The sequence below is a fragment of the Alligator mississippiensis genome, chromosome 3 (assembly GCF_030867095.1).
Source record: "Alligator mississippiensis isolate rAllMis1 chromosome 3, rAllMis1, whole genome shotgun sequence".
NCBI lineage: Eukaryota > Metazoa > Chordata > Crocodylia > Alligatoridae > Alligator > Alligator mississippiensis.
The window spans coordinates 96,117,304-96,136,165 of NC_081826.1; the positions used below are offsets into that span (position 1 = coordinate 96,117,304).

Here is an 18,862-nt window from a genome sequence, read left to right on the forward strand (position 1 = left end):
GCTAAGGAGAGCTTGAGTCCCCGCCATTTTAAACAGGAAGGGTGACTAACAGACTGCTTTCCTTCAAAAGATTACAGCTTTTGAATTCATAGTCCAATGTGCTGAAATGCAGAACAAGCTGAATGCCACATCAAGGTTGTAGGGATCCTTATGAATAGAGGTGCCATATTGGATTGGCACTGACATAGGGAAAATTGACAGTATCAGAAAACAGCTTTTTTTGTTGCTGGATGTGGCTTATAATGTGGCCAATAAATGCCCTGTGCACAAGCACAGCTGCAGCATGCACGTGGCCAGGACCACAGCCCGGTGGCTTGGAGAACAGCATCTGGCTGGTAAGTCTGTTGTGGGGGAAGGGTGGGAGGAGGGAAGAAGCATGGCGGGGCAGGTTGAGGCCCGCATCATGAGGAAGGGAGTGGGGCTGGGGCAGGGGCAGGCGCGGCACAGCCAGGGCAGGGAGGGGCATGGGGCGGAGCCACAAGCAGCTTGTCCAGGGGACATGGGGGGGCGACTCCCGCCCTCCACGCACCCCAGGATGGCATGGGGGCTTGTGCCCCTGGATCCATGTACAGGGAAAGGGTGGGCTGCTGCTGTGGGCTGGGGTTGGGCCGGGCTGTTTTTGGGGTGGGCGGCAGAAGCACTGGGAGGCAGTCATGGTGGGGGGCTATGCTGAATTTTGGGGTGGCTGCAGGCCCCCCCATATCCCCCTTCCAGGGCCGCTGCTGCCCAGCCTGAGTGCAGCCTGGCCCAGCATCTAGCCAGGAAGAGCCCAGTACAGCCCCTGGCTCCAGCCCACAGTGGCAGCCCACCCTCAACTTGTGCACAGATTCAGGGGCACATGCCCCCCATGCCCTCCTGAGATGCATGCAGTGGTGGGAGCTGTCCTCACTGCACCTGGATGAGCCCCTCATAGCTCTGTGCTGCTCCCCATTTCACCCTGGCTGTGCCCTGCCCCTGCCCCGCTCCCTCCCTCATTGTGAGGGCCTCAATCGCCCCACTATGCCCCTTCCATCCCCCCACCCCTTCCCCCACACCAGACTTACCAACCCGATGCTGGTCTCCAAGCTGCCTGGCTGCGTATCAGAATCAGATTGGTATCAGCCAATATGGCTCATTAAAAACCAGCCATCAGTATCATCCCAAAAAATCTCTATCAATGCACCCCTACTTATGAAGGATAGGAGGCATGTACAGGGAGTCCTTGGACTTACAACGCAATGGGTTCCATGTCTTAAGTCGAAATGTTGCAACTTGGAACGGATTTTCCTATAGGAAACAATGTTATAAATAGGGGATTGGTTCCTGAACCAAGGTCCAATACCCTATTTTCACCAAAAAATAACCCAGAATTTTGTACTCATTCAATTATAGATGAGTAACATAGCTATATTAATGTATTTATATTGTAAATAACAATCATATTGATTTTGGAAGGACTTCTTTGAGATGACTTTGCTGGACTTTTTGAAGGGCTCTTGGTTGGACTTTTTGAAGGGTTCTTCTCAGAAGTCTTGGCTGAAGGTTTTTCTGGAGTGTTGTCTGCTTTCTTAAAGAAAGGGTCCAAGGAATTTTGGACAGATGTTCTCCAGGAAGATGGGCAAAGCAGCAAACTTGTTCGCTGGTGTGGTGTCGCATTGGATCAAGCGTTGTAAATTTGAAACTGACATCATAAAGTTGAAACAGGGTGTCAATTTATAAACGTTGTAAGTGTGAAACATAACTGGAAATGTTGTAAGTTGAGGACTCCCTGTATAGGATTGGTCAAGTGACTGGTAAGTTTGGACAAATTTAGCAGTATAATGGAGTATAATTTTGTATTTGTTTGTCCAGATAATTTGTTTTTATCATGTAAACTGTATCAGGCTGGGTTTTAATATGCAATTTTAATATAACATGAATTGTGCAATATTCACATTTATGTTAACAGATATGGAACACAGGTTTTTTGGCATCAGTAAACACATCACTAGCAGTCCCTTGGAGTTGAGGGTGATATCTGTCAGGTTTGATGGGTCCTCAGGTGACTGAGGAGCCTGATTCTGGATATACATATTCGTCGGCAATGGTGGCATGTTGCTGCACTGGGGAGTGGCATTCACAGCCCCAGGTTATTCTCCTTCTCCTTCCTCTGCCACCACTGGTCCACCTAAGTATTGAGTCATTGGGCCTCGAAGTGGTGCGCGCGTTGGTGGATAAGGTGGCGCCACACTAAATGGTAAGTAGCTTGCTCCTCCCAGCCATTGGTGTTGATGACTCTGTACTTGAGGGTGACCTTGAGTGTGTCTTTATACTGTTTCCTTTGGCTGATGGGAAAAGCGCATCTGGCAAGGAAGGTGGTTCTCAGATATATGGACACAGTGGCCCATCCATTGGAGTTGATTTCTCAAGAGCAAGGCTTCGATGCTGGTGGATGCATCTTCATGGAGGATGCTCACAATGGTCTGGCAATCCTTCCATTTGATCCCCAGGATTTGATGCAAGCACCACTGGTGAAAGCTTTCAAGGGTCTTAATGTGGTATTGGTAGATAGTCCAAGTTTCACTGCAGTAGAGGAGGGTGGTCAGCATGACAGCCTTGTAAACCAGGCCCTTCGTTGACTTCTGAAGGTCTCTATTTTCGAAGACACATTGTTGCAGCTTGAAGAAGGTGGCACTGGGGCAGCTGACCCAGTGCTGGACTTCTTCATCAATGGTAGCCTGTCGAGAGAGGTGGCTGCTAAGATACAGAAAGTCCTCCACGTACTCCAGAGCTTCCCCATCTATGTAGATAGTACGAGGAATATTCAGCTGGCCTAGGGAGGGTTGGTGGAAAACCTTCATCTTGGTGATGTTCAAGGACAGACCAAGTCTCTTACATGAAGCTTTGAAGAGATCTCAGGTTGCTTGCACATCCTGTGCAGAGTGAGCCATCACATAGCAATCATCCACAAACTGAAGGTCATGGATGTCCTTGGTAGTGAGTTTTGGTTTTGCCTGGAAGCACCCAAGATTGAAAAGCTTCCTGTCCAGTTGATACTGGATACTAATGCCAGATGGTAGATCATCTCAGATGATGTGGATGATGACGGTCAGGTAGATGGTGAACAGGGTGGGGGCGATCATGCAACCTTGTTTGACCCCGGTCCAGATGTGGAAGGCATCAGTTTCAGACCTTCAACTCAGGACAGTGACAATCATATCATCATGCAAGAACCCCCGCATGGTGATAAACTTCAGTGGGAAGCCAAGGCATTGGAGGATGGTCCACAGAGCTTTGTGATTTAAGGAATTGAATGCTTTGGTCAGGTCAATGAAGGCGAAGAACAGTTCTTGATTTTGCTCCCGACATTTTTCTTGGATTTGCCTGGCAACAAAAACCATGTCCAAAGTGCCCCGGAATGGTCGGAAGCTGCACTGGGTTTCCGGAAGGATCTCCTCGGCGACAGGATGAAGGCGGTTCAGGAGGATGCAGACCAGGATCATACTCTCAATGGACAGAAGGGAAATCCTGCTGTAGTTCCCACAGTCAGATTTGTCCCCTTTCTTGTAGATGGTCATGATAGTCATGTTGTTGAGATCCCCAGGGATGTCCTCTTCATCCCAAAGGTGAAGGATAAGCTGGTGAAGTTGTGATGTGAGCCATGTGATGGTAGACCTCTGTGGGTATACCATCTGGCCTTCAGGCTTTATTGGTTTTGATCTGTTGGATGGCCTGTTTCAGCTCTCCGATGGCTGATGGATTGCCAAGGGAATCCACCACAGGGTGTTGCGAGATGGCTTGGAGGGTCTCCTCTGATACAGTGGACTCCTAGTTAAGGAGGAGTTTGAAATGCTCCTTCCAATGCAGATGGATGGTGTCGTCATCCTTGAGGAGCTGGGAGCTGTCCTGTGATCGGAGGGGGTTTTGTCCAATGGAGCAGGGTCCGTAGGTTGTCTTGGTAGCCTGGAAGAAGTTATACATGTCATGCTGGTCAGCATAGCGCTGGATCATGTGTGCCTTCTCCACCCACCAGTCATGAAGACATGTTCTTTATGTCATGGATGCATCACTGAACCTCAGCCTTCAGCTGGTGGTACACAGCCCATCTTTCACCAAGTTTGTGGATGGCTTTGCCAGGTGATGAAGGGTGCACACTTCCACTCGTGGAGATTGTGAATATAAGCATCGTTGGCGCTGAACCAGTCCTGGTCCTGTCGTGAACCCAATAGTCTGGGCGCAGGAATCTTGGACAGTGGACTTGAGTTGCTCCCAGTATGCCTAGATGAAGTAAAAACACACACACACACACACACACACACACACACACGCGCTCTCTCTCTCTCTCCCTCAAAGCAGGATTTTGGGGGCTTTTTTTTAAACCAAATGTTACCTTGATGCCAGGATCTGTGAAGCTTTTATATCTGCAACCACATGTAGGAAGTAATAACTCATGAACACTCTTCTTTGCAATAATAGGAAAGCAAAGCAAATACTGTCCCAGATAATTCCTGCTTCACCACTAGGCAATTTACATTTTGAATCATCTTCAGCTGCAAAAAAAAAAAAAAAAAAGAGAGAGAGACCAGAATAAAGACAATTGTCTTCAATGTGTCAACATTCCCCATTATATTTAATTAGTCCAGTAAAATAATATCTGATATCCTTTTTGTCTTGAAACGTTTGTCCTAAGTGAAATATATAAATTAATTCAAAGATTACTGTAATTTTTAGAGCTAGTCAGAAATTGTTTAGTGGTATGATTTTCAGTCAGAAAATAGTCATTCATCAAATATATTTTATTAAAATGTGCTTACTTTCACAAAAATTATTTCTGCAATAAACACTGGGTTTTTATAGTTTTAAATGCTCTGCTACAATATTTTTGGAATGGAAGCTTCTAAATTTTCATTTCATTCTTTTTCAGTTTTATTTTATAGTATGAAATATATATAACATATAGAATATTTTATATGAAACATATATGAAGTGATTAGAATTATCTTATTTTTCAAAAACAAACTATTTCAATGAACATTAACATTTTGTCCCTTGGGAACTTCAATTTGTGACAAATTTTTAAACATCAGTTTTGGTACACAACAGAAATTTAAAAATCACAAAAGCTTTCCTGAATAAAAATATCTGTCCTTGTTTGAGACTGATTTTGTTGGTCTCCCCCCAGGGCAATCTGAGGAAGTCCTATACAGATTTGCAGAAGTTTTAGGGAATATGGGATGAATATACAGAAGTTTATATGACGAATGTGTGTCTTTGCATATCCTTCGCCTCCCCAAATAATATAATTCTTTTTTAGATCAGAAAATAGCTTTTCAAACAGAAAATAACAACTTTATTGCAGAGTTCCTAGAAAGTAATACCTTACTTTATAGAAAATTATGTTTGCAAACCATTAATAAAGTGATTTCCTGTTCTATGGATAGAAGAAATCTGTAGTAAGTTCAGATATGACTGCATGTTATGTTTTGGCAAATGATAATTTTAAAAAATATATATAATGGATACCACTCAGTTTTACTCCCTATTTTCTGGATTCTATCAGTCCAGTCTAATTGCCAACTGCAGTTAATTTTTAAGCTATCAAATCTATAATGGGAAAAATACAATTGGCTGCATTTTTCTAAGGAGTTTAATCTTTCTTTACAGAAAAAACATGTAGAAGTATGGCTAATTGCACTTACGCATCTTGTAACCTTTAACTGTACACGCCAGACTAAATGCTTGAATCAACCAGCAACTATTGTTGATTAACGAGTGAATGTAGCCACATGCTCCTATCTAAAAAGCAAAGAAAAATTCTGATATATAAAGATCAGAAACAAAGGTTACAAATGTTAATAAGCCTATTTGTTACAAGTGTAGTTGTTGTTGGTTACATTTCATGGTCAAATTTTTGAGTTAAAATACAATGAAAGCTAGACTAAAAAAAGATGCGTTTCTTTGTTATTAAGATACATCAATTATAAAACAAAGAATAACTATTTACATTTCCTATTTACCTATGCATAGTTTTGTTGCTGCTTTTTGCTGAGAACATATGTCTTGAGTATGGTAGAAACTGATTGTTAACAAACTTTTATAAATTGGTGATTGGGTGTTACAGACATGTGACTGTACACACAGACATAATCCCCACTGAATGCATGTGCATAAAATTAAGTATGTAAGTAAACATTAATAGCATTCCTAAATGCAGACAGACAGTTTTGTTTCAATATGCTGGTATATATAAATTTACAGAGCAAAATGTATGCATCATTTTGATTTGGTAGTGACAATGTTCAAAGATAAGAAGTAACTGCCAAAAATACATGTAAATTTGCCAATTATAAAATTTTATAATTTGTTTTTTCTTAGCATGATGGCATAATAAGTGTTGCAGGAAACTGTTCCAAAATTCAGGTTTAGCATTCATACAAAGAAGCCTAATATGTAAATATTGAATATTTAAAATATTAAATGTTGAAGCTTTCATCTGAAAGGTAGACCAGGAGGAAAAGCAAACTAGAAGCTACTCTACAATTTTTGCACAACCCTCCACATTATTAATGTCACAGACTACATCATGTTGCTTACAATGATTGCTTCTAGCACTAGGCTCCAAAATGAGGTTATAATTAAAAGCCTTAAAAAGTTACACAATGTTGTACAGCTAACCTTGCAAGCCCATACTTAAATAAAACTTCCACAGACTTCAAAGAAGAAATTGCTTAAAAAAAATATTAGAATTTTCCTTTTTGAAAACTGTTTCACTGCTCATGAAATTTGAGACATCTGGGATGAACAAAATAGGTAAAACATTTTCCTATAATAAAAATGTGACAGTTTTGGATTGTCAATTTTGGATTTAATTCAGTTTCTGGATTGAACATAAAAACTTCCAGGCCATTAGCACAAAAGAAAGGACTTTTTCTGAGTGAATAATGAACTACATGATCTTGCAGCTAAACCGCGAAAGCATTCAGTACTGAACTAAAAAAGCAGCCACTTACCGAAAGAATGTTTTTCATTGTAATCACAAAGACATTATATGCAATCAGCCAGTCCCAGTAACGTAGAATGCTTCTGATAGGTTTCAATAATAGATCTCCACCAAAGAGAAGGAAATAGAAACAGGCCACCAAGTAACCCATGCAGAATATGCTGATCCTTGTAGTCCCCGTGATGAAGATTATAGTAAGCACAAACCAGAAGAGGTAACTAAATATTATCACTTTATACATATCTAAGTAGGATCTGAAACAAGAAGACACAAGCAAAAAAAAAAAAAAGAAGAGGAAGAAAAAATTACTATTTCCTGATCAAATTGCTACACAAAACTGGTGTGGTCCTCAGATGGGCTGGCATCCTAACTTCATTTTAGGTTCCCTCTGTAAGTTAAATTCCGGGCTCAGTGGGACTATTTACTCACACAGGTGCATGATTACTTTGCTTGATCAGACTTCATGTCATAAATGGATGGAAAATATGTTCTTCAGAAACTTCATGATGGAGTGATATTATTTGGCAATGTCAGTGCAAGTAAAAGTCTGTTTGAGCTCATCTCTTAAAAATTCTGGGTAAATACAATGCAAATCTATTTCCAAAAACCCACCAACATTACCTCACTGCTACCAATTCTATATTTATTGATGACTTCTAGGGAATTGTATCTGGTGAAAGGCCCAGTTGTCAAAGACAGCTTCTAAAAATATTTTTAATGTTGATCAATTATAAAAAGGAGATGCCTTTGCAAAATATGAGTGTTTTACAGTTGTCTGAAATCTTAGAAATAAGCCTAAATCATAACTGGAACAATTAAGTGTTTTCCAATTCCTCAAAATCTTGACTTCATATCATCTCAGAGGCAGAACAGATTGTATAAACAACAGTGGATATAGCTAAGCATGGTCAGACTAATGAGATCTTAGTTTTCTTTGGTATACAGTTTTGCTGCCCCAGGCTTGGAAAGCTACAGCACCAGGAAATCATGAACGGAGATAGCATGATAAAAACAGTTGCACCTTCTGCTCCAAATCACATAAGCAGCAATGAGCTCATTGGAATACACCCTGTAACCTGTAGAAACCCTTGCCACCCTATATTCCTAGGTGTAAAACCTCTCAGAGCTGTCTATTGGCTTATATTTAGAGGCTATCTGTCACAATTCCACATAGGGAAGAACCAGATGACAGGAGACAGAAGGCTCCCTTCTTTGTATTTCTTTTAAGGAATATGTCTGTAGCAGCTACTTTCCTTGCAATCTATCTTCTCTATCTACCTACCTATTTTTTTTACAGGGGGTGCTGGGTTTTGTGCAATAAAGAACAAACACATTGTTTACATGCAACGTGCAGAAAAGTAAATGGGAGATGTCAGCTAAACGAGGTCTCCAGGAGGCCCTGGATGTTCTTGAAGATTGTGTCCTCTGTGTTTCTGCAGAAAAACATACTGTAGTTTTGCTGTTCCTTTACATAATACTTATTGATGTGTGGGATGGCAGGGAATAGATTTGCTTCCTGACATTATTTTTATCTTTGCAATGTTTGAGAAAACTTGTCCCATGCTGCTGACAAAATGTATCAGCATTTCTGAGAACAGCTACAGATGAAAAAACTGAAAATACAATTGTAATATAAAGAAATGCCTCAAATAGCGAGTACAAAGGTTTGATTGGGGCTTCTGTTTGTTTGTGTGTTTAGTTTCTGTAAGTAACAAATTCCCATAGAAACCCCTTGAAACCTACGTAAGCTCCCAACATATGCCCTTCAAATCTCAAGGGCAGGAAGGTAAGTGAGAATCTTTTTAGATAATACTGTCATAGAACCAGAATTGCAGGTAAATCATTCCTTTTTTTCTTTATAAATACACCAAAAGTAGTGAGCATCCTAATTCAAGTAGTAAGCATCCTAACTCAGATGGCTGAGATCTCCTTGGCATGCAGGGAAAGGTGCTTATCCATGTACAAACTGTAATGCAGTAATGGCTCTTGCTGCAAGCCATATATATCACAGTAGTGCTGGCTCAGTAATGCAGAAAGCTTTGTCTTACTCTCATCATCATCTTTGAAAATGAAATCACAATGATGAGGAGTCATGAGGACATCATTTGATCCTTAGCTTGCTACAAGCAAACTCCAAGAACTTTCAAATGTCAAGTTGATACCAAAGATTCCTGTGAGGAAGAACAGAAAGGAAAAAAAAACACCTGATAGGATGTTGTGTTATTAGACTTTGAAGTCCAGTTTGAACAACATTTTGGAAGAACGTGTGAGGTTACTTTTTCCACCGTAAAACACAGCAAGACTCGGGAGTCTTAAATTCATGCCATTTATAATCCAAAGTATGGACTACCATATAAGCACAAAGTCCAGAAAAGGTCAGTGCAGAGGCAGAAAAGGATCTTGGAGTTACTACTGATTCCAAGATGAACATGGGCCACCAATGGGTCAGGAAGGCTAACTGCACCTTGTCATGCATCCACAGATGCATCATGAGCAGGTCCAAGGAGGTTGTCCTCCCCCTCTATGTGACACTGGTCAGGCCGCAGTTGGAGTACTGCATCCAGTTCTGGGCGCCGCACTTCAGGAGGGATGTGGACAGCATTGAGTGGGTCCAGAGGAGGGCCACTCACATGATCAGGGGGGCAGCAGGGCAGGCCCTACAAGGAGAGGCTATGGGACCTGAACCTGTTCAGCCTCCACAAGAGAAGGCTGAGAGGGGATCTGGTAGCCATCTATAAACTTGCCAAGGGGGACCAGCAGGCAATGGGAGAGTCCCTGTTCCCCTGAGCACTACCAGGAGTAACAAGGAATAACGGCCATAAGTTGACTGAGAGTAGATTCAGGCTAGACATCAGGAGGCACTACTTCACTGTCAGGGTGGCTAGGAGCTGGAACCAACTTCCAAGGGCAGTGGTGGTCGCTCCTACCCTGGGGGTCTTTAAATGGAGGCTAGACAATCACCTAGCTGGGGTCGTATGACCCCAGCATTCTCTCCTGTCCATGGCAGGGGGGTCGGACTTCATGATCTGCTCAGGTCCCTTCTGACCCTACCAACTATGAAACTATGAAGCTATAAACATGTTTAAAGTAAAAAAACGATTGCCTGGCAGTGGCAGTAGCATTTCTAGTATATTAGGAAAGGTTCTAATTTATTTTAAACTGTGTTGTTTAAAATAAAAATATGTTAATGTTTGTATGTGTTGTTTTGTCTGTGATGATACGGGGAGGGGGAGGGGGGCAGCAAGGAATAGGAGATACTCTGTTTGCCAGGGCACCCCTAGGAATAACTAGGAACAATGGCCACAAACTGACAGAGGGCAGATTTAGATTAGATATTAGGAAGAACTTCTTTATGACGGGGTTACCAGAATTTAGAATCAGCTTCCAAGTGAGGTGGTAGCTTAAAGACCTCCTACCCTAGAGGTCTTTAAGAAGAGACTGGACAAACACCTGGCTGGGGTCATCTGACCCCAGCGCTCTTTCCTGCTCAGGGCACAGGGTCAAACTCGATCATCTACTGAGGTCCCTTCTGACCCTAATAATCTATGAAATCATTTCCACCCCTCTTTTCAAAGTTCTAGATCCACCCATGGATATGCCTATTACATTTTAGCAAATAGTTCCCGTATTATAATGACTGTTGTGAGCTTAAGAACCATGAAATGCAAAAAGGCTGATCTATTTTCAAATTCATGATGACCCATCAGTATCAACCTGCTAAACCATAATGAATACTTTGGAACATAAACACATGAGTGGCATCTAATTGATATGCTACTGATGTGTTCATGGCCTGTCAATGCAGCTACTGGCAAAAAGAATTTTCATTTTCTCTTCTCTTCATCTTCTTCCCTAACAATCTCCTGCTTTTTCCTCTGACTCCTCACTTTTCCATATCTCTTTTTGCTCACCTAGGTGACCATCCAACTCCTCCACACATTGTCCTTTGATACTTTGCCACAGGTTCAAGTCTCACAAACTGCTTCTTAACATTTACCTGCTCTCTGTATTTTTCATCTCAGTCTCTTACTCCTGATCTTCCCTCTCAGTCCCTATTCTTCTGCACCCTGTATTCCCGTGTTGCCCTCCCTGCCAATCTCACTTTCTGCTCTCCACATTACTCCTTTCTGTGCTGTGTCCTGCATTCCCTTCTGCTCCATTTATTGATTTTTCCATTGTCTTTAGATAGGTCCTCAATCCTGAAAATCAGTTCCTTTATTTTGCTTGGATTATCCACATTTTATTCTAGTATATTCCAGAAAATACTTTGGATTCATTATCTCCTTCAGCCCCTTCTCATAAATCGAATGTGGTTTCCCTTATTTTCAAGGTCATCTTTATCAGTAGCTTCCTTTTCTTTTGCTTCTGTTTGTTTTAGTGTAAAAACCCACAGTTAAAACCCTTTTTATCAGCAACCAAATGTTTATCTTCTTTATGCAAGTCTGACCTGAGGTCTGTAATGATGTTTTGCAGATCCCCTCTCATTACTCTAAGTCACAAAAAGGTGGTTCCAAAAGAGGCAGTATATTTGCCTTTGTAAGAACTAGCTGCCTCACCTGATGTTGGCTGCTTGGTTGTAATTATTACATGGCATAGTTCTATGAATGACTGCTGGTATTAGGCCAAGGTCCTATGGGGAAAAATTTGTTTCAAGATTCCCACATGATTTTTCCTGCCCATTTCCGGATATTTGCACAGGGCCACTTCTGAGTGCTACTAAGGCACTGGCGTTGGGATTTTCCAGCATTAGAGGCTGTGGGAACAGAGATTTTATTTCATTTAGCCACATTATATTCTGCTGCATTTAGAAATTCCCCATTCTATCCATTGGCTTTGTTTTGTTTTTAGAAATGTCTTTGCTTGTGTTTCCCCCCAGACTCAGTCACGTATCCCCTGAGAACTCCGGGGGTGGAAAAAAAAAGAAGTAAGATTTCAGGAAATCTCTTCCTTATGGTCCATTTATCATTGTTGATCTCAAGTACATTTCCAGAAAGAGGAAAACTAAAGTGATCAGTTTGGATATATGTTCTTTCCCCACATTGTTTATATTGTAGTAAAAGCCTTTTAGACATGACTATTGAGGCAATGACTGTCCAGTGTCTCTTCAAGAAGAGAAAAAAAATAGAAGATAATTTTCAGCATGTTACAAGGTATTTTTTTTAATCTTTTGAATACCTCATAAATGAGAGGTGTTTGCTTAAAACCTTGGTCAGTGTTTTGGAAACTTACAGCACCCCAATAGAAAAGCCATGTGAAACAGTGAAGAATCCGATACCAAAAAAGCAGAGCAAATTCTTGGCTGCTGCATAAGCCTTGAGCATCGTTGTTGCCAACAGCACTGGAACTGTTGCTTTTGCCATAATTGATGCCATTGTCACTGGCTTCTGTACAGCTGGCCCAATATGTACTGCTCTTGGCAGTACCAATAAGGTTGACAGTGAAGACAAAATAATTGAAAATCACAATGCAGGTCAGTTGGTGTGGGTGAGCACTGGACTGAAGTCTCTCTTGCTCTAGAACTCGAGGGCTTGTGGATGGATTTCCAGGCAAATTATGTTGGCTGGTATCCTTACAACCACCACAGGATAGCTTCTTGGGCTTTGTAGCCTGCTTCAGCACTGACAAGCCAGATGGCTTAAGCATGGTAGAACAAGTTCTGGGTGAAGGGGAATGATGGACTGGCAACCTGTAGCCCATGAGGCTTATTCAACAAGCTTTAGTTAAAGTACCCCCACCACCATTTTTCAGCGCAGGGATGTTGATACACTTGATGCTCCGAGCACTGTAATTAGAGTAGTTTTTGGAGCTGCTTTAATTAAAGTTCCCCTCACCCCCATGCATGTCTGTAAACACTCTGAAAGACCAGAATTTACTTCACCTAAAAGTATTTCAGTTCCTTGAATCCCAGGGGTAGATTCTCTTAAATGTGTCCTGCAGCAAAACAGACATTTACTATGCCCAGAAACTGTCACTGTAACAGCCTCATAAGCAGGAAGGTGTTTGAAATATCTCAAAATATTTGTATCAGCATATGAAACAACTCAGGGTTCAGCAGAAGATGAATTATTTCATCAAAAGATTTGTAAAGCAGTTAGCATTGTCTTTTCATAGTAAATATAAGCATCTTTCTAACCATTGGGAAAAGGTAGTTATTAAATTCTTATAAAAAAGACTATAGGGTCCCAGGGGTGCTACAGATAGTAAAAAGAAACTGCGGGGGGTTGGAGCAACTCCACCTTTTCTATGTCCTTATCCATAGAACTAAATGAATTCAAGCCTCATGTACTGTAGGGGTGTGCAAAGTGGGCCCTGTTCAATTCAGATTCGGATTCAGCTCAAATCAGGGACAGTGATTCAATTTGTTGATTCGGATCACCGTCCCTGATTCAATTTGGCCGAATCCAAATCTGAAGATTTGATGCTGATTCGACATCAGCGATTCGGACATAGACACAGCTTTAAAAGTTTTTTCTACGTACCTTGAAGTAGCAGGCATGGCTCACGATCACTGCGATGCTGGGGCACTTGGAATATCCCACAGGAGTGTGGAGGGGCCCTCTATATAATCCCCAGCAGACCCTGAAGTGGACCTGGTCTGCCAGGAAGCACACTAGGGGGGCCCCCCTGTGCTTTCCTGGTTCAGTGATCAGCCGCAGGGGGACCCCGGGTGCCTCTCCAACCCAGGAGGCACCAGTTGCCAAGCCAAGGGGGGAGCAGGGAGGGGGCTCAGTGCGCTCCCCGGTGGACCCAGAAATGGACCAGAAGTGCTCCGGATCTGCTGCCAAACACACTGGGGAGTCTCCGGTGCTTCTGTGGGACACTCCATGCACCACAGCATCACAGCGATCATGAGCCCCTGCTATCTAGAGATATGTAGAAAAAACATTTAAAGCTGTCTCTATGTCTGAATTGCTGAATCTTTCTAAATTTCTCTGAATCAATCTGGAGGGTTCGATTCAATTCAGAGAGATTAAAGGGTCTCCTGATTCGATACAGATTCTGAGATTCAGCCACCAAATCAAGCCAAATCTCTGCCGAATCAAATCAGGGACTGAAGCTTCACGCAGCCCTATTGTACTGCTACTTCAGTTATTACAATTAGAAGTCCTGACTCAGGTGTGTAGAGCACACAACTACAAGTAAATATATTCATATATATATATATATATATATATATATATATATATATATATATATATACACACATACACACACACACACACACACACACAAGCATTCAAAGTAGCTGGTATCAGAAGCTGGTAGCTCAATAGCTCTGAAAGTTAGTGACTAATTTTCAGACTGATTAAGACTAAAACAAGTGACTTTAGATTAAAGGAAGTTATATGTAAATTTGCAAACTTTGATTAAAATATTCCCAGTAGTGACAATATCATATAAACATTCCAGATACTAACTACTAAAGCAAAGAAATTACATTGGCTCCTTTATCTTAAAAAAGCATCACATACAGGATTTACTCTCTCCTTCTGAAGTCCATGTACAGTGAAAAATTAAAAGTTCTTAAATAGGTCTAGACCATCTAATATGCTAGTTCAAGAATCCTCATTAAGTCTTATACATAGCTTGTAGAGTCAATGCACAACATGGAAGTACTGATTTTATTTGAGCTGAGTGTTCTAGCAAAATCTTCCATTTCCTATTTCTTTTTCTGCCTTGCTCTTTTTCATTCTTTTTTCCATTAACACAACATAAAGACAATCACATAAATTTCCATACTAAACATTATTAAACAGGTTCTTTATTTTTCTTATCTCTGCTTTCCATCAATGTTATGAACCCACGTGAGTAGAAAACCCCTTATGAGAAGTCTATAATACTGTTAATAACATATATGAAGGTCTGTTTCCTCATGTACCAAATCTTTGAATGTGCGTGGAATAATCAATAACTTTAAGCCACTGGATAAACATGAAACAAAAGGAAGAATTTAACCCAGAGGATTATGGAGAAGCTACAGTCAAATTCAGGTTGAGGTTTGCCTTCCATTATAATCCAGACTTTGTTTTCCATCCCAAATCTTATCTGGGATCTTGTCGCTACTGGGGATGTTTTAATTAAAATCTAAAAATTTAAGTATAAGAGCTTTGCACTTTAAGTTTGCCATACTTTATCAGAAGACAATTTCTCTTTTGGATTTCAGGGAATTCTAGCAACTTATGCAATATAGATAAAATGTTTGTTACTTTTTAGAAAATTAATTCAAAACTGCCTGTCCTGGAAACCTCAACATAATTTTATTTGAATTTTATTTTATTCATTTTATTTATTTTATAAAACTCTGATGAGATTTGAGAAGATGCCAAATGAGGTCATTTATAAAGCAAAGTGATTTTCTAGCCCTTTTCTTTCTGAAGGAAATCTTCAAACAAACATCGTTTCTGAACGTAATTAAAAAGAACTACACCCCATCTTAACTCTCATCCACCAGTCTTACTAGCAGTGATCTTGCTCAGATCCCTACCAGCCATCAAAGCATCTTACTCAGTTACTTACTGATGATGGCTTGGAGTCAACTGTATTTTGGAGGGTTTTAGCTACCATGAACAGTGTAGCAGTGACAAGAAGAGAAAACATTAATGTTTCTCCCATAATGGCTGAGTTAGCTTGAATGCATTTAAATGAGTTAATTTTTAAAGTACTGCGTGATAGTGATGCCGTGATGGTCCAGGAAATGTGCAAGAGGCAAGAATTCTTGCAGGTGATCTTTATTGTACCAACTGCATGGCTGGGTTAGATATAGGCAAGCTTTTGGGTATCACGGTATCCTTTCCTGAGAAATTTGAGAAAAGGGTACTGTGATACCCAAAAGCTTAATTTTAAAAGTTGGTCATTACTTTTGGCACAGATTCTAGGAGAAACAGTGGGATTTATTTAAAGATCTTACAAATGGATTACAATGACAATATTTGTCTGGTAAAATGATGAATGTTTATCAATGAAAGACAGACATACATACATTTAGAGTAAAATAAACAATATCTTTCTCAGCCATCTGCTGGTAACAGGCTTTCAGATTCAAAACAACCATCTAAATAGTAGCGGGCAAAACACAGCAACTAATGATGTTTCCCACTACTGTTATTTTTGTAAACGTTACATTAAACTTTCAGAAATATCGCAGGCTAGATGCTCAACTGTGCTGACCTTACACAAAAGCAGATGTAAAACATGGAGATGGTGGCTCCAGAGCTCCCAGATAAACACTTATTGCACAGTGGCATGCAATCACAGGGGAAAGGACTCTGTTCCAGGTGATCCCTTCCAGTCCCATGTTCCTGTAAGTTCCTAATGGAAGCTCTAGTTTATATCAGTTGGAACAGCTCTATCAAACAATGGATATATCTACACCTAAAAAAGGACAAAGCATCAGACACATTGCTCCAGACAATCTAAGGGTATGTCTACACAGCAAACAGAACATGAGATGCAACATGTGCTAGTATATATGTACTAGCTTGTTTCAGCTAGTCTAGGTAAAAAGAGTAGTGCAACATAGAGGCATGGAATTTGGTAGCCATCCAAGTACAATCCCCTGAGAGACCTTGGGCATGTGCTGGTCACTAAGGCTTGTGCCATTCTGTTTTCATTGCTATAATTACCTTAATTGCTAGAGGGTTTGTTGGCACGTGTTTCAATCATACCTTCAATTTGCCCTACAGACATACCCATGGATTGACAGGAACAGCATGTCTTGGCCTCCTACCAGTATTTAAGTGTTCACCTCCAATATACCCATATGACCATGGGTGAGTTGGGAGGGGCCTAAAGGGAAACTGCGGACCACACCTTTTAAGAGACCTGTAAATCTCCTCGGCTTTAACTTGTTCAAACTGTCAGATTATTTTTTTTCCAGAAAAGAATTTTTAAAAATACTTTATGATCTTGTTTAATTTCTTCTAATTAATAGATAAATACTTTTGCAAAATTAAAGATATAAATAGACAGATTCAGTTTGATATTAGTTCTTTCACAGCCAGATGAGGTGGTTAAGACAAAGAGTAGATCAGGTACATCTACAAAAACACAGCACCTGCCTACCCAGAAGCTTCTGGTACAATCCTCTGAACTCCATCTAGGTTGATCAAATAACCATAAGAAAAGTATAGCTGCAAGAGACCTCAGGAGGTCATCTAGACCAACCTCCTGCTCAAGGCAGATTCAAGGCAGTTTAAACTATCCCAGAAAAGTGTTTGTCTAAGTTGGTCTTAAAAACTTTTGAGGGAGTTTCTACAACCTCTCTAGGCAATCTGTTCCAATGCTTTATCAGCCTCATTGCTAGAAAGCTCTTCCTAACAGCCAACCTAAATTTCCCTTGTTGGAAGTCAAGACCATTTCTTGTCCTGTTCCCTGAATCCACAGAAAATAGTCAAGGGGGTCATAGTCACTTAGGGTAGGATCTATGTGCCTCCAGGTCTGCCCATACTGGCAATGCTTTGTGTAAACCAAGACTTGCTGTTAGCAGTCCCCCCAGGAATGGAAAAGACCTACCTATTGGTCACTCAATAAATTTGGTGGTCACACCTGCATGAGACAGTCCAAGATTTGTCTGTTCCTACAATTTTTGCACCTGTACCCAAAGACCCATACAGAAACCTAGTGGGTTCCCCCAGCCTCTTCCTGTTTCTTCCCAACCCTGGTGTGGTATTTCACTAGCCTTTACTGTAGAGATGCCCAAATCTAACAGCTACTCCACAATCCTGATGATGACAGATCAGTTAGCCAAATGACCCACTTCATGCCATGCGCAGGTCTTCCCTCAGCCAAAGATACTGCACAATTATGGTTGGATCACATGGTTCACCTTTATGATCTCCCAGACTATATAACCTCCAATCATGGGCCCCAGTTTGTTTCCTGACGTTCGCATGAGGCCCTGCACCTGCTGGGAGTCCGTGCCCAAGTCTTGTCCACATACCATCCACAAACAAATGCTTAAGCAGAGAGAACAAATCAGATTCTAGAGCAGTACCTCTGGTGCTACTTCAATTTCCAACAGAACAACTTGGTTTCCCTGTTAGTACTTGGAGAGTTTACCTACAACAGCTCCATACATGCCTCAACTGGACAGATGCCATCCTTTGCCAATTATGTGTTCAACCTCCACATACACCCCAGTCTGCTCATCACCTCTGATAATCCTACAGCTATGGACCAGGTACAACACAGGCAGGAGAGCTAAAAAGAACTAAAAACCTGTTTCAAAAAGGCAAAAGAAACATACAAACAACATGAGGACCACATGAAGTTCAACACTGAGAAGTGCTCCACCTGGGGACAAACAATCCCCTGCATACCTACAGGCTATACAATGCCAACCTGACCAGCAGTACAAATGAAAGGGACCTGCGGTTAATAATTGACCACAGTATGAACATGAGCCAGCAGTGCAACACTGTATCCAGCAGGGCGAACAATACCCTGGCATGCATCAATCGATGCATCTCCAACAAACCCAATGAAGTGATTCTCCCACTCTATTCATCATTGGTAAGACCGCAGCTGGAGTACTGCATCCAGTTCTGGGTGCCGCACTTTAACAAGGATGTGGTAAAGCTTGAGAGAGTCCTGAGAAGGGCCACCCGTGTGATTAGAGATTTGTGTGGCAAGGCATATGAGGAAAGGCTGAGGGACCTTTATCCTGAAAAAAAGAAGGCTGAAAGGGGACTTGGTAGCAGCTTACCACTATATCAGAGGCATACATCAAGGGCTCAGTGAACAACTGTTCACTAGGGCACCGTTGGGGAAAACTAGGAGTAATGATCACAAACTCGTGGAAAACCGTTTCAGGCTCAAAATTAGGAAAAACGACTTCACAACTAAGGTGTCCAGACTGGAATAAACTCCCTCCAAAGGTGATACAATCACCTACCCTGGAAATCT

The 18,862-nt window shown here is 41.3% G+C and overlaps 1 protein-coding gene across 6 annotated transcripts in view; it reads right to left on the reverse strand.

Annotated features, from left to right (window-relative positions):
- Nucleotides 1-18,862, reverse strand: part of PIEZO2 (piezo type mechanosensitive ion channel component 2) — a 537,727-nt gene that overhangs the window by 76,024 nt on the left and 442,841 nt on the right. For all 6 annotated transcript variants that reach the window (XM_019490413.2, XM_019490411.2, XM_059724250.1 and 3 more), the window contains 3 exons: nt 6,969-7,212; nt 5,658-5,754; nt 4,349-4,508 (listed from right to left, as the gene is read on the reverse strand). In XM_019490413.2, the coding sequence (XP_019345958.2) occupies nt 4,349-4,508; nt 5,658-5,754; nt 6,969-7,212 (501 nt within the window). The remainder of the gene's footprint in view (nt 1-4,348; nt 4,509-5,657; nt 5,755-6,968; nt 7,213-18,862) is intronic.